The sequence below is a fragment of the Microcebus murinus genome, chromosome 22, assembly GCF_040939455.1.
Source record: "Microcebus murinus isolate Inina chromosome 22, M.murinus_Inina_mat1.0, whole genome shotgun sequence".
Classification (NCBI taxonomy): Eukaryota; Metazoa; Chordata; class Mammalia; order Primates; family Cheirogaleidae; genus Microcebus; species Microcebus murinus.
In genome coordinates this window covers 15,597,527-15,611,985 of record NC_134125.1, presented here as the reverse complement: position 1 = coordinate 15,611,985, position 14,459 = coordinate 15,597,527, and the positions used below count along the sequence as shown (strand labels likewise).

General features: G+C 51.9%; 1 protein-coding gene across 2 annotated transcripts in view; it reads left to right on the top strand.

The window, feature by feature from the left end:
- ACACB (acetyl-CoA carboxylase beta) overlaps positions 1 to 14,459 on the top strand; it is a 105,780-nt gene that overhangs the window by 49,542 nt on the left and 41,779 nt on the right. For both annotated transcript variants that reach the window (XM_012756613.3, XM_012756617.3), the window contains 8 exons: positions 1,954 to 2,104; positions 2,189 to 2,292; positions 2,600 to 2,681; positions 5,029 to 5,174; positions 6,322 to 6,472; positions 8,031 to 8,165; positions 11,395 to 11,541; positions 13,278 to 13,466. In XM_012756613.3, coding sequence (XP_012612067.2) covers positions 1,954 to 2,104; positions 2,189 to 2,292; positions 2,600 to 2,681; positions 5,029 to 5,174; positions 6,322 to 6,472; positions 8,031 to 8,165; positions 11,395 to 11,541; positions 13,278 to 13,466 — 1,105 coding nt within the window. The remainder of the gene's footprint in view (positions 1 to 1,953; positions 2,105 to 2,188; positions 2,293 to 2,599; positions 2,682 to 5,028; positions 5,175 to 6,321; positions 6,473 to 8,030; positions 8,166 to 11,394; positions 11,542 to 13,277; positions 13,467 to 14,459) is intronic.

Below are 14,459 nucleotides of genomic sequence, written 5' to 3'. Positions count from 1 at the left end.
TTAGAAGAGTTCTAACTTGAAGGAGATCAAAGCTTGTTCAAGATGATACCAAACGTTTAAAAGGTTCTGAATACCATAGTTGACAAAGAGGAAAAAAAAAAGAAGAGAGAGAAGCTCTTTTAAATTTAAACTTCACAAATAGCTCCCTAGTTGGCTGGATTTCATGCCAGAGATTAAATTTCTTAGGGGGTGTGTCCTGCCTGAACCCCTCACCACCCTGAAGCCTGTGACAGCAGCCCCTTGTCCTCAGTTAGCCAGGTCCACGCTTGGCTGCAGAGTTCTGCAAAGGTGAGAAGCCCACGCTGAGGAAGAGCCGCCCCAGTTTTGACACCCCGCATCCGACATTCTCCTGCTGGGACGTGGGTGCCTTCTTGTGTGGGTGGATCACCGCCCTTCAGAATGAAAACTCCCAAAGACCTGTGAACCGTATCATTTAGAAAGCATTAAAATCTGGCCCAGGGCAGTTAGCCCAGAATTAAATTAAATTTGGTGGTTTTGACAACCAGGCTTTCTTTGCCAGCTTAGGATAAGTAATTTTATTTTATTTTTTTTCCTTTTTTGAGACAGAATCTCACTCTGTTGTCCCGGCTAGAGTGCCGTGGCATCAGCCTAGCTCACAGCAACCTCAAACTCCTGGGCTTAAGTGATCCTCCTGCCTCAGCCTCCAGAGTAGCTGGGACTACAGGCGTGCGCCACCATGCCCGGCTAATTTTTTCTATATATATTTTAGTTGTCTGGGTAATTTCTTTCTATTTTTATTAGAGACGGGGTCTGGCTATTGCTCAGGCTGGTGTCGAACTCCTGACCTCCGGCCTCGGCCTCCCAGAGTGCTAGGATTACAGGCATGAGCCGCGCCTGGCCTAGGATAAGTCATTTTAATTGTGCTCAGTGAAAAGTTGAGATCATCGAGCTTATGGAGGTTGCAGCAAAGAAGGTTTAACAGGAGGGGTAGGAGACAGGTGAGCTGGCCCAGCCCACTCGGAATCAAATCACCTGTGGCTCGTCCCGTGCCGTGAGTGACAAGCAGCAGCTTCAGCAGAATTCAGAGCAAGAAATTCCAGCTTTTCTTATCGCTGCCACTCAGAGTCCCACAGGGGGATCAGCTGTCCCAGTGTTCCCGGGACTTCCGGGTTGCTAAAGCTGGGAATGCCCTGGCAAATGTGCGTGAGTCTGTCCGCCCGGGGTCCGGTGGCTCAGCGCTCAGATCCGGCTTCCAGCTCCACTGCTGACTCTGTAGCCTGTCACCACACCCTTGTGTGACTTCTCCGGGTCCCCGTTTTCTCGCCCGCAGAATGGGGTCATCGATGCCCCTCGCCCGTGCCGACCGACGCCGGGAGTCCGCAGGGAGTGGCGGTTCAGCCCTTTGAACTGCTGCTCTTTGAGGTCGGACCCGTGTTTAGCGGAGGAAGCCACGGTGCCCGCCAGGCCCCTGCGCCGGGTGGCAGTGTCACCGTCTGCAGGTGCACACCGGGCAGAACAGCCGTGTGGACCGCAAGAGGACGACACCGGCTCTGGGACAGAGGGTTTGACTAGGTCAAGGGAGAGACAGGGGCAGAGGGGCTGATTCTCTCTCTATTAATAATTAACCATTATGGTTAATAATTATACTAATGGCGACACATCACGTTTCAGCAGTTAACATTTATCGATCAATGACTGTGTTGTTTATGGGTTATGTCATTGTAATCCTCAAACAGCCTCATGAAGTCAGGGTTATGCCCCCATTTTCCAGATGAGGAAACTGAGGCCCAGGGCAGTTCAGTCACTTGCCCAGGATGACCGAGCCAGTGAGTGGTGGCGAGGAGATGAGCAGGCCGGCTGTCTGACACAGGGCCCTCTCCTTACCTCCCGAGATCTCCTGGTTCTCTGAGAACCGCCTCACGAGAGCGACCTCGTGCTATTTACGATCCACGTGCTAATTTTGCAAAACAGTCGTGTGCCTTTCCCCTCCAGGAACATGGTGGTGGCTTTGAAGGAGCTGTCCATCCGGGGCGACTTCAGGACCACCGTGGAATATCTCATCAACCTCCTGGAGACCGAGAGTTTCCAGAACAACGACATCGACACTGGCTGGTTGGACCACCTCATCGCCGAAAAAGTGCAGGTAGGGGGAGCTTGCCGTGTCTCTCTCCCGGGTGGCCGGGACCCCCAGCTCCCCGCGGATGCTGACGCAGAGCGCCTTGCCTAGGCCGAGAAGCCGGACATCATGCTCGGGGTGGTGTGCGGGGCCTTGAACGTGGCCGACGCGATGTTCAGAACCTGCATGACGGATTTCCTGCACTCCCTGGAGAGGTAGGGCGCGCGGCGGGTGCTGCTGCGTGTCAGTGGCGTAGAAGGCGGGACGTGCCGTGCGTGGGTGGCAGGTCCCTCGCCAGCCTGGGCTCCTTAAGAATTCCTCAAATCCCGCGGGTCGCCGGGCGCCTCGGGCTGAGCCATGCCCCGTGCACGCCCTTTCCCCCGACTTAGTGCGTTCTGCGGCTGTCTGGGTCGTGGATGCTCGGGAGAGGCAGAGAGCGGGGCGGGTTTTTGGAGTCCAGGGGATGGCCGCAGAGTTCTCAGCCCCTCCCGAGGCTGGCCACAGCCCTGTCTTCTTTCCCAGGGGCCAGGTCCTCCCGGCAGACTCGCTGCTGAACATCGTGGACGTGCAGCTCATCTACGGAGGCGTCAAGTACATCCTCAAGGTAGCCGCCCGCGCCCCTCCCCGGGTGTCTCCGGCCCGCTGTCTCCAGGGAACCGTCCCTGGGGTGGATTTGCTCACGCTTGGGGCTGAGCGTTCATGTGGCTCGGGAATGCCCTGGGGTTTGTGGCCTTCAAACCTAAAGACTTGGCGTTTTGGACCACATAGAGCTGAGTGGCGTACAGAGGGCTGAAGACTCGCGTGTGAGTTTCCCGTGGCTGCTGTAATGGGGTACCGCCAAGGGGCGGTTCAAAACATCGGAAGCGTGTTCTAGCACTGTTCTGGAGGCTGGAAGTCCAAAACCAAGGTGTCAGCTGATGGCGCCGGGGAAGTGCCCGTTCCAGGCCTTCCCGGCTCCCGGCGGGCGCGGGCAGTCCTTGGCGTCCCCTGACTTGTGGATGCGTTGCTCCAATCGGCTGCCGCCTTCCCATGCTGTGACCCCTCTGTGTGTGTGTCTGTGTGTCTGTCTTCACATTGTCTGCCTTGTAGGAAGGAAGTCACGTTGCATTTAGTGCCCACCCTCATCCAGCGTAATTTCCTCTTTTTAAGAGATGGGTCTTACTATGTTGCCCAGGCTGGCACAAATATAGTTTTATGGCCTTGGTAGTACCACAGCATAAAGTTTCTCACGCCATGAACGACTTATCTTGAGCATGAGTTTAACGTCTGTCTACCAGAGCCTTCGGCAGTGGTGGGAATGCCCCTGTCCACTCTGTCCAGTGTGCTGCCCACCTGCGCCTGTGAGCACTTGAATTGTGGCAAGTGTGACTGAAGAACTGGATTTTTTGTTCTATTTAATGTTGGCTAATTTCAACTCAGATAGCCACGTGTGATGAGACAGGCATTACCATATTGGACAGCGCAGGTCTGGAGTGTTCCGTTGCAAGCTTGTTGGATCGCTAGTTTGGTTCTCATTTTTATTGTTATTACAAATAATGTTACAGTAAATATGTCTATAAGTCATGAGGGTGGAGCCAAACAAAATAATAAGAAAAGAATAGTTAAATATAAAATAAATAATAAAACGAATATTTCTATGTTTCTCACTAGCTTTTTTATTTATTTTTTTTGAGACAGAATCTTACTCTGTTGCCCGGGCTAGAGTGCTGTAGTGTCAGCCTAGCTCACAGCAACCTCAAACTCCTAGGCTCAAATAATCCTTCTGCCTCATCCTCCTGAGTAGCTGGGACTACAGGCATGCGCCACCATGCCCGGCTAATTTATATATATATATATATATATATATATATATATATATATATATATATATATATATATATTTTTAGTTGTCCAGCTAATTTCTTTCTATTTTTTTTTAGTAGAGACAGGGTCTCACTCTTGCTCAGGCTGATCTCAAACTCCTGACCTCAAGTGATCCTCCCGCCTCGGCCTCTCAGAGTGCTAGGATTACAGGTGCAAGCCACCGTGCCCAGCCTCTTTCTAGCTTTTGTCTCAAAATATATATTTTATAGATGGAGGGCCCTTTAGTGTCTCTGTTTTCCGAGGGAGAACACATGCAAAGTGTTGAGAGCCAGATGGGGCTGGCACTTTGGCTGGATAGAAATGTAGAGCCTGGGCCAGGGCCCGGCTACATGCCTCTGTCCTGTGTCCCAAGTCTCTCGTGTGCACCTGGGCAGAGCTGGGTCTGAGGAGCAGAGTGCTGGCCAGGTTCAGGCGTGTTAGCCCATTTGGGCTGCTGTAACAAAATACCATAGACTGGGCAGCTCGTAAACAATCTAATGCACTTCTAATAATTCTAGAGGCTGGGAAGTTCAAGATGAAGACGTTGGCAGATTTGGTGTGTGATGAGGGCCTGTTTTCTGTCTCATAGATGGCTGTCTTTTCACTGTGTCCTTATGTTTTTGGAAGGGCTCCCCTGCTCACGGCCTAATCACCTCTGAAAGGCCTCACCTCCTAACGCTGTCACCTTCAGGGCTAGGACTTCCACGTGTAATTTGGGGTTGGGGAACAGACATGAACATTCATTCAGTCCCTTGCACCAGGCTGCTGGTGGAGTCTCCAGGGCTGCCTCGCCCAGGGTGAGAGCCCATCTCCCTGCCACCAAGCATGCTGATGTCAGGAGACAGGAATCAGAAGGAAGCCCCCAGCCCCGGAGGGCGTGCAGTTGGCGGGAGATGGCTGGACAGGGACTCGGTCTGCGCCAGCGCCCACCAGCCCACCCAGGGGGCAGGAGTGGCTCGCCACCTCCGGGCCTCCTGCGGCCCCTGCAGCTGCTGTCCCACCCCCGGGCACAGTGAGGGCTGAGGCCAGGAGATGCTGGCTGAGGGACCAGATAGCGTTCTGGGAGCCCGTCCTGAGCCCAGGCCGTGACGTGAGGCTTGTCCCTGCAGGTGGCCCGGCAGTCTCTGACCATGTTTGTGCTCATCATGAACGGCTGCCACATCGAGATCGACGCCCACCGGCTGAACGATGGCGGGCTGCTGCTGTCCTACAACGGGAACAGCTACACCACCTACATGAAGGAAGAGGTCGACAGGTGCGCGGGGGCGCCAGGTCCTGCCACGGGCTGGGCGTGCACAGCTCTCTCTCTCGTGGGAGCCGAAAACCCAGAGCTGGCCTGTGTGCAGGTCCGAGGGCCTTAGACGAGGTTCCCTGCTAAATTTTGGGAGTACTCGGGGAGGTTAATTTCTTGGTGAGAGTTTCATGCAACTGGTGTGAAACCCGAATTTAGGGAAGGCTCCCAGGAGGCCCTTTTGTAGCAGCCTGGGAGGGCTCAGAGCTGAGCGGGGGCTTCTCGGCCTGTGAGGCGTGTGCCTTGTCACCTGCTGTCCCCCACGTCTGAGCTGCGCTCTCCATGCATCCGTGTGGATCGGTCCAGCCCGTTACCACAGCAGTTATTTTTTGGAGCTCCTCTGTCCCAGGTGCTGAGCTAGGTTTTGAGATAGCACCCAGGTCACGATTCACGGAGCTTCGACACCCTAAACAAGCAGAGACAGGAAAGGTTGCCGTGTACCTGATGGCGAAGACTCAGGATGCCCTGGGCGCTTCTAGCACGTGGGCGCCCGAGACAGGCCGCAAAGATGCTCCTTCGCCAGGGTTCTGAGCACGCCGAGGTCACACGTAACGAAACGTGCACAGCCCCCGGCCGGGGAGAGTGAAAGGCGAGAGGATGCCAGAGTCCCCCGTGCCTGGAAAAAGCTGCACCTGGTGTTTTGCAAGAAGGCAGACTAGGTCCATGCCAGAGCAGTGTTGTTTTATTATCTCTTTTTTAACCCGAGTTCTGTCTGCCAAGACTGTTCGAGATTATTACCAGTTCCGCTCTCCCCCATTTGGTTCTAAGGTGTAAACTTGGAGTCAGCAAATATTTATTGAATCCTGTTTATTGGTTGCTGTCTCTGTGCCGGAGCTTGTTGGAAATGTATCAGTAAAAGGAACTAGCTTTCAGCCCATACAGGGTCACATGGTAGCCTTTCTCTCACCCAGCTCACCCCCGGTGTCTGGGATACCCCTCAGACACCACCATTTGGGACTGTAGAGTCCCTTAAAACGGCACAGAGAGGGTGACAGTCCTGGCTGCCTTTAGGAAAGGCGAAATACCATCAGAGGCCTCGTTCGAGCTTGCAGGGTCCATGTGCAGGGCTGCGGTCCTCATCCACCCCTACCCTGCGCCTCCTGTCCCCCAGTTACCGAATTACCATCGGCAACAAGACGTGTGTGTTTGAGAAGGAGAACGATCCCACGGTCCTGAGATCCCCCTCGGCCGGGAAGCTGACGCAGTACACGGTGGAGGACGGGGGCCACGTGGAGGCCGGGAGCAGCTACGCAGAGATGGAGGTGACCACGGGGTCGGCCCTGGGGCGGGGGGCCTGTAGCCAGCCTCCCCTAAGCCCCTGCGCTCCTGGCTTTGTCTGTGTTCGAGCAAAAAGGCCACATCTCTCACCTTGGCCTCTGTCTGCAAATTCCTCAGAAAGCCAGTCTGGGGGGGCTCAGCCCAAACCCCCTCCCCGCCCGGTATTCAAAGAGAAAACCTCAAAAAATGCACACCTGCCCAGGAGTGAGTAAGAACTGATTAATAATAGCGATGACATCGATTAAAAGGTGTGTAGCCAACCCTTGCAAAGCCCTTACCACATGGCAGGCTGTGATCCCCATTTTCTGAAAGAACCAGGCCCGGGCAGGCTAAGAAACTCACTCGAGGTCGCACAAAGCCAGGATTCAAACCCAGACCCCGTTTTGTGCTGCCAAGGAAAACAATAACAATGATGGCAGTGAATAATATCAGCCTATGCATGTCAACCTGCTGCATGCCGGGTTCGTCATCTCACTTAATCTTATAGAAGCCCTAAGAGGCGAAACTGTCATTGTTCCCCCACTTTACAACTAGGGAAACTGAGGCTCGAGGAGAGGAAGGTACTTTCTGGAGATCACATAGGGAATGAGTGGGGATTCCAGCCAGGCTGGCTTGAGTGCCCAAACTGTGACCTGCCAGGCAAGAGGCAGCATAGTCCTGTCTGCAGCTGGCACCACGGTGACAAAATTCGTGCCACACATGTATCCCCAGACACTCAGAGAGGCAAATTCAAGGGCCCAGTGAGCGTGCTGCGAGCATATTCTCCACTGCATAAAACGTTCTCCGGAGGGGTTTCTCGGTGTCTTTAAAGAAAAGAGCCCTTCACAGAATGCTTGATTTGGAAGAGCACATTTTAGGAACATGTGTATCAGTCACCCTACGCAATAAGATTTCATTGCGTTTCTACGAGATAAGGTCTTCCTTTGAAAATAAACATCAGTTTCCATATCTGTAAAATGCGTGTAATAAGCACCTACTCCCCTGGCTGGCTTTGCAGATTGAGATAATTCATGAACAGTACTGTGCCTGGTACACAGCGGGCTTCCAGTAAATACTGGTTTTCTGGGCCGGGCGCGGCGGCTCACGCCTGTAATCCTAGCACTCTGGGAGGCCGAGGCGGGAGGATTGCTCGAGGTCAGGAGTTCGAAACCAGCCTGAGCAAGAGTGAGACCCCGTCTCTACTATAAATAGAAAGAAATTAATTGGCCAACTAATATACATAGAAAAAATTGCCGGGCATGGTGGCGCATGCCTGTATTCCCAGCTACTCGGGAGGCTGAGGCAGGAGAATCGCTTGAGCCCAGGAGTTTGAGGTTGCTGTGAGCCAGGCTGACGCCACGGCACTCACTCTAGCCTGAGCAACAAAGCGAGACTCTGTCTCAAAAAAAAAAAAAAAAAAAAAAATACTGGTTTTCTCTGCCCTTCCTGCTGGAACCCTGCCCGGGGAGTCACTCTGTTTAAATGACTCAGTCCCTGCTGGAGCGTCACACACGCAGGCCAGTCCTGGTAGGCTCTGTCTTATTTATTCTTTCTGCAAAACAGGTGATGAAGATGATCATGACGCTGAACGTGCAGGAGAGCGGCCGGGTGAAGTACGTTAAGCGTCCGGGAGTTGTGCTGGAAGCGGGCTGCGTGGTGGCCAGGCTGGAGCTCGATGACCCTTCTAAAGTGCACCCGGTATGTGGCACCACAGCCCAGGTGCTCTGGCTGGCACAGGGGTGCTCACGGCGTCCACCTGCTTAGTTAGACAGGTAGACTCGCAGCTGTAGGGGCCAAGGGCTGAAAAATCACTTACATGAGGCAGACTGATTAATTGGAGAAAAAGACATACGCATTAATTTTAACGTGTATATATGGGATCCTTTAGAAGGAAAATTCAAAGCTATGGGAGAAATTGTCCATTTTTATGTTCAGTTTCAACATAAACATATGAACAGCCATGTGGAAATACGATTAGACAAAAAGGGTGTGATCTAACGCTAACAAATGGCATGGGGAAACCCAGCAAGGCCCGTCTGTCTAGATCCTTCTTGGCCTCTCTGAGCACGTACTTTCCTTCTGGGGGTGGGCAGGGCCCTGTCTGGAATCGGGGGTCTTAGGACTGACAGTCAAACAATGTAGGTCGGGTAAATTTTTGATGGCCAGTTTTTATGCAGAATCGTTTTAGGGTTTAGGGAAAAGGGATTCTGGCTTCTATGACCTGCCTTGGGGAAGGGGGATTCTGGTTTCTGTGGCCAGCCTCGGGGGAGAAGGTCAGGGAAGAACTTTTATTTCTGAGGCCTTCACGTGGGCCCCTGTTTTCTGAGCTCCATCACAGCTCTTCACCCACCTTGCTTGCCACCTGCAGGTGACGCTCACCCCTGCCACCAGGGTGACATGCAGAAACCCTGGGCAGCCAGCCTTGCTCAGACCCCTGTCCGTGCTCTCGGGCCTGCTTGGAGGAAACCCTGAGTTCTTCCGATGACCTGTGAGACCCCAGATGAGCTGTCCCCTGCTTTCTTCTCTGGAGGCCTCTGCAGGTCCTCCTCCCCCAGCTTAATCAGAGACAGCAGACCCCTCCCACCTGGGGGCCGTCCCCTCTGCCGGGAAGGACCCACGCCCAGGCCCTCGTAGGTGGGGCTCACTCTCCCCTCCTGTGAGTCTCTATTCCAGTGTCATCTCCCCAGTGGGACTTTCCTTGACCACTCTTTTTTCCTTAGATTTTTTTTTAGTACAGTTTTAGATTTACAGAATAATTACATAAATAGCATAGAGAGTTCCCATATGCCCTGTACCTAGTTTCTCCTGTTATTAACTATTATTAAATTAATTATTGATTTAACTATTATTAAATTGACTATGAATTACTATTATTAACCATTATTATTATTGCAATACTGTGGTCTATTTGTTACAATGAATGAACCAATATTTATTTTTTTTATTTTTTTGAAACAGTCTCACTCTGTTGCCCAGGCTAGAGTGCCATGGCGTCAGCCTAGCTCACAGCAACCTCAAACTCCTGGGCTCAAGCAATCCTGCTGACTCAGCCTCCCTAGTAGCTGGGACTACAGGCATGTGCCACCATGTGCGGCTAATTTTTTTTCTATATTTTTAGTTGGCCAATTAATTTCTATTTTTAGTGGAGACGGGGTTTCACCCTTGCTCAGTCTGGTTTCGAACTCCTGACCTTGAGTGATCCTCCAGCCTCAGCCTCCCAGAGTGCTGGGATTACAGGCGTGAGCCACTGCGCCCAGCCCGAATGAACCAATATTGATACATGATTAACTAAAGTCCTTGTTTTACTTAGATAGGAAATCTAGTTGTCTTTTTCTCTTTTTTTTGAGACACAGTCTCACTCTGTTGCCCCGGCTAGAGTGAGTGCTGTGGCATCAGCCTAGCTCACAGCAACCTCAAACTCCTGGGCTCAAGCGATCCTCCTGCCTCGGCCTCCCAAATGCTGGGATTACTGGTGTGCCCCACCGTGCCTGGCCAGGACTTTTTGTTTTTCTTGCTCACTGGTGGATCCCTGGTGTCAAAAACAGACCTGGCACATAATAGGGGCTCCGTAAACATTTGTTGGATGAACATACAGAGGTGCAGGTGCCATGGGGACAGCTCCCTGTCCCCAGATCCACTAGGTGGGGCACCAGCGTGTCATGTGACCCCGAGCCCTCTAATATGGATGCTTGCTAATTTCTCAGCGTTTGTCAAGCGCTTGGCATTAGATGATGGGTCTCCAAGGTCGAGGCCTATTTTTTGTTGTTCCCTGCTGCGATCTTGGTGCTTTGCACCGTGCTTGGGGTATAGTGAGTGCTCAGAAAAAACAGGTCTCGTGGATGCATGCATGAACGCTTACCCCTTCCTAAGGAGCCATTCCTGGATGTTTGTCCTGTTCTCTAAAATAATCGGTACATCTGCCCAGAAAAAAAAAAAAAGCATTTAAGGAAATCACCTTGTCTCTTTTCTTTCGAGTTTTCTATTAGTTTCATTTATTGTTTTCTTTGCGTTTTTTTTCGTTATTCTCTCGAGGGGTTCCCAAAGCTAGAAATAGGCTGAGCCTTGGTGGACCAGTGAGGGGTCTGTGTGGCTGCATTGATATATCTTTCAGCAAACATTTCCTGTGTTAAGTGCACGAGACACGGCCCGGACACCCAGTCCCTGCAGATTCATGTAAACCCTTGGGCAACGGACGGAGATAAAGTAATTTAAGTTAATGAGTGCAGTAAGAGCACTGCCTTTGGCCCCTGGCTGTGGGGACCCAAATAGAGACTCCAGAGTCAGATTTCAGAGGAGAAAACCCTCAAGTTGGCTCTTAAAGGGCACAAGGAGCCTGCAGGGGTGGGGAACGGGGGTGTTCCAGGCCAGGAGAACAGCATGTCCCAGACGCGGATCTTCACGTGTCATGCTTAGTAGATATTTCTAGAATGAATTACTAGACGAATGGGTACATTGAGTCTATGTTGCCCCTCTGGGGAGCTCTTTGTTCCATTTGGTTATCTAAGGCTAAACGTTTATGATTTACAAAAATCCAGGTACATTTGTACGAGATTTTTTGCAAATTTTCATCCCACTAGGTGTTTATCTTTGGGATTCAATTCAGCAGAGAATGAAAATACATAGAGACAATAGGGAGATAATCTTGGTTATAAGGCAAAACAACAACAAAAAAAAATCAAATTGTTTAGGCTATGAAAAAAGGTACTTGGATATTTGCAAAGGGGTTTGTTTGGAAAACCCCCCGTCGGGGTGTTAAGTTAGCAATTTTAACTTTGCAATGTGTTATTTTCTTCTGTTGTTTTTTTTCCTCAGGCTTCATCCTAGCCTGATGGTGGAAGCTGGCGGATGGCCCCGGCCCCGGGGCTGTCTCGTCCCACTCGGGACCCCGCAGGTCCCTTGACCTCTCGTGCTTGTTGTGTCTCTGCAGGCTGAGCTGTTCACGGGACAGCTTCTGTCCCAGCAGACGCTGCCCATCCTCGGAGAGAAACTGCACCAGGTCTTCCACACCGTCCTGGAAAACCTCACCAACGTCATGAGTGGCTACTGTCTGCCCGAGCCTATTTTTAGCATAAAGGTGAGTCTCCTGTGCACAGCAGGTGTGTGTAGACACGTGCAAAGAGCCAGGAGCATTTGCGGCGTGGGATCAGAGGTCTTCATTGATGCCAGTACTGAGAAGATGGTCAGTCCTCTCTTGTTTTTATGAAGGGCCTGTTCTTAGGGAATTCCTTGGCTTGTTTTTTTGAGACAGGATCTCACTCTGTCACCCAGCTAGAGTGCAGTGGCGTCAGCCTAGCTCACTGCAACCTCAAACTCCTGGGCTCAAGCGATCCTCCTGCCTCAACTTCCTGAGTAGCTGGGACTATAGGTGTGCTCCACCATGCCTGGCTAATTAAAAAAAAAAAAAATTTTTTTTTTTTTTTGAGAGGCAGGATCTCACTATGTTGCCCAGGGTGGTCTTGAACTCCCGGGCTCAAGCAATCCTTCCACATTAGCCTCCCAAAGTGCTGAGATTACAGGCATGAGCCACCGCACCTGGCCACATATCAGTTCACTTTTAAACCTCACAACCACGCTAGAGCCCCAGGAGGCCAGGCACAGTGGCCAATGTTGATGGTCTTTGGATGGGGGTGATAATGGGACCACACCCATAGTGTGGCTGTGAGGTTTAAACGTGAAGTGATATATGGCTAGGTGCGGTGGCTCATGTCTGTAATCCCAGTACTTTGGGAGTCTGAGGCAGGAGGATCGCTTGAGCCTGGGAGTTCAAGACCAGCCTGAGCAATATAGCAAGACTCGTCTCTACAAAAATATTTTTAAAATTTATCTGGGGGTGGTGGCATGTGTTTGTAGTCCTAGCTACTCTGGAGGCTGAAGCATGAGGATTGCTTGAGCCCAGGAGTTAGAGGTTGCAGTGAGCTACGATGACACCACTATACTCCAGCCTGGGTGACTAAACGAAACCCTGTCTCTTTAAAAGGAAAAAAAAAAAGTCTCAGGAGCTTAGTGGCCTGGGTTTGCATCCTGGTTTTGCTTCTTACCAGCTGAATGACCTTGGGGAACTTAATTCACCTCTCTGTGTTCAGTTGCTTCTGTGGTAAAATGGGAATAACTATGTAGTAGGTTTCTTTCTTTCTTTTTTTTGAGACAGAGTCTCACTTTGTTGCCCAGGCTAGAGTGAGTGCCGTGGCGTCAGCCTAGCTCACAGCAACCTCAAACTCCTGGGCTCAAGCGATCCTCCTGCCTCAGCCTCCCGAGTAGCTGGGACTATAGGCATGCGCCACCACGCCCGGCTAATTTTTTATATATATATTAGTTGGCCAATTAATTTCCTTCTATTTATAGTAGAGACGGAGTCTCGCTCTTGCTCAGGCTGGTTTCGAACTCCTGACCTCGAGCAATCCGCCCGCCTCAGCCTCCCAGAGTGCTAGGGTTACAGGCGTGAGCCACCGCGCCCGGCCTGTCGTAGGTTTGTTTCTGAGGATCAAATGAGAACATGTAGGAAAGGTCGTAGAACACTGGCACTAAGCACAACAAATGTTAGCGTATCACATCACCTTATGTCCTGTCCCCACCCCACGCTGGCCATGTGGGTGCACAGAGAGGGGCGTGGGGCCTCTGACCCGGGGACACTGGGTATTGCTTGTGTGGTCAGGGGGCTGTTGCAGAGGCTGGCGGGTCTAGATCTCCAGCCACTGGAGTGCAGGGGGGCGCTGGGTGGGCGGAGTCGAGTCGAGTTGGGCACCCGTGGTGGGTGGCGGTGCCCGTGCGCCCCCGCAGGGCTGGGCGCCGACGCTGTGGTCCCCGCTGCAGCTGAAGGAGTGGGTGCAGAAGCTCATGACAACCCTCCGGCACCCGTCGCTGCCCCTGCTGGAGCTGCAGGACATCATGACCAGCGTGTCCGGCCGCATCCCCGCCCCCGTGGAGAAGGCGGTCCACCGCGTGATGGCCCAGTATGCCAGCAACATCACCTCGGTGCTGTGCCAGTTCCCCAGCCAGCAGGTACGTGCCCCCCCACCCACCGGGATGCTCGCCCAGGGCCAACTCCCGGGCTGTCTCCACGTCTGGTCTCTGGCCAAGGTGAGCTTCCTGAGACCCACTTGCGCCCTGCATGCTGGGGGCCTGGGGCTTCTTCCCAGCCCTGTCTGCAGAATCCCGTCATTTTCTCTAAAGCAGCAGTTGTCTGTATCAATGTCAGTAGTCACAAGGCCTCACTCCATAAACTGCACATTCAGAATAGGAGGAGGCAGTTGCTGCAAAGAGAGGGAGCCTCTTTTTCCAAAGGAGGGACCGGCTGATGTCATTAGGAGAAATTGCAAGCTTTTCGTACTGCTTTGCAGCTTTGATTTTTCTCTGGGTTTCATAAGGGGATGGTCTGGGGGCTCTAGATATAGATAATACTTTCTAAGAATGCGAACCATTCCAGGGTGGTATAAAATCTCTCTACACGTTCCACATTTGTTGTTGTCGCTGCTGTCATGGAGCACAGTAAGGGTGATTTGCACCCAGAAGAGCCCGTCTGCTGGTTTCCCTTCCCGCCCTCTGGTTGGAAGGGCTTCACACTGTCGTCAACCCGCCCTTCCCCCACGTCAGTGATTTGGGAAATTCACGTCTTCCCCAGAGGCCAGCAGGATTAGAGGTTGGAATATTGTTCAGCCATCAAAAGGAATGAATTCGTGCTACTGATTCATGCCACCGTGTGGACAAACCTATTATTATGCTAACAGAGAGAAGCTGGACACAAACCACCCATCATGTGATTCCATTTGTGTGAAATGTCCAGAACAGGCAAATTCATGGAGGAAAAAAAAAAAATCACTCAGTGGTTGCCAGGCGCTGGAGGGGGGAGGGGATATGGGGAGTGACCACTAACAGGGTCAAAGTTTCTTTTTAGGGCGATGAAAATGCTTTAAAATTAGATAATGGTGGTAGTTGCCCCCCTTTGTGAATAGACTACAAACCACCGAGAGAGGGGTAGTGGAATATTATGATATG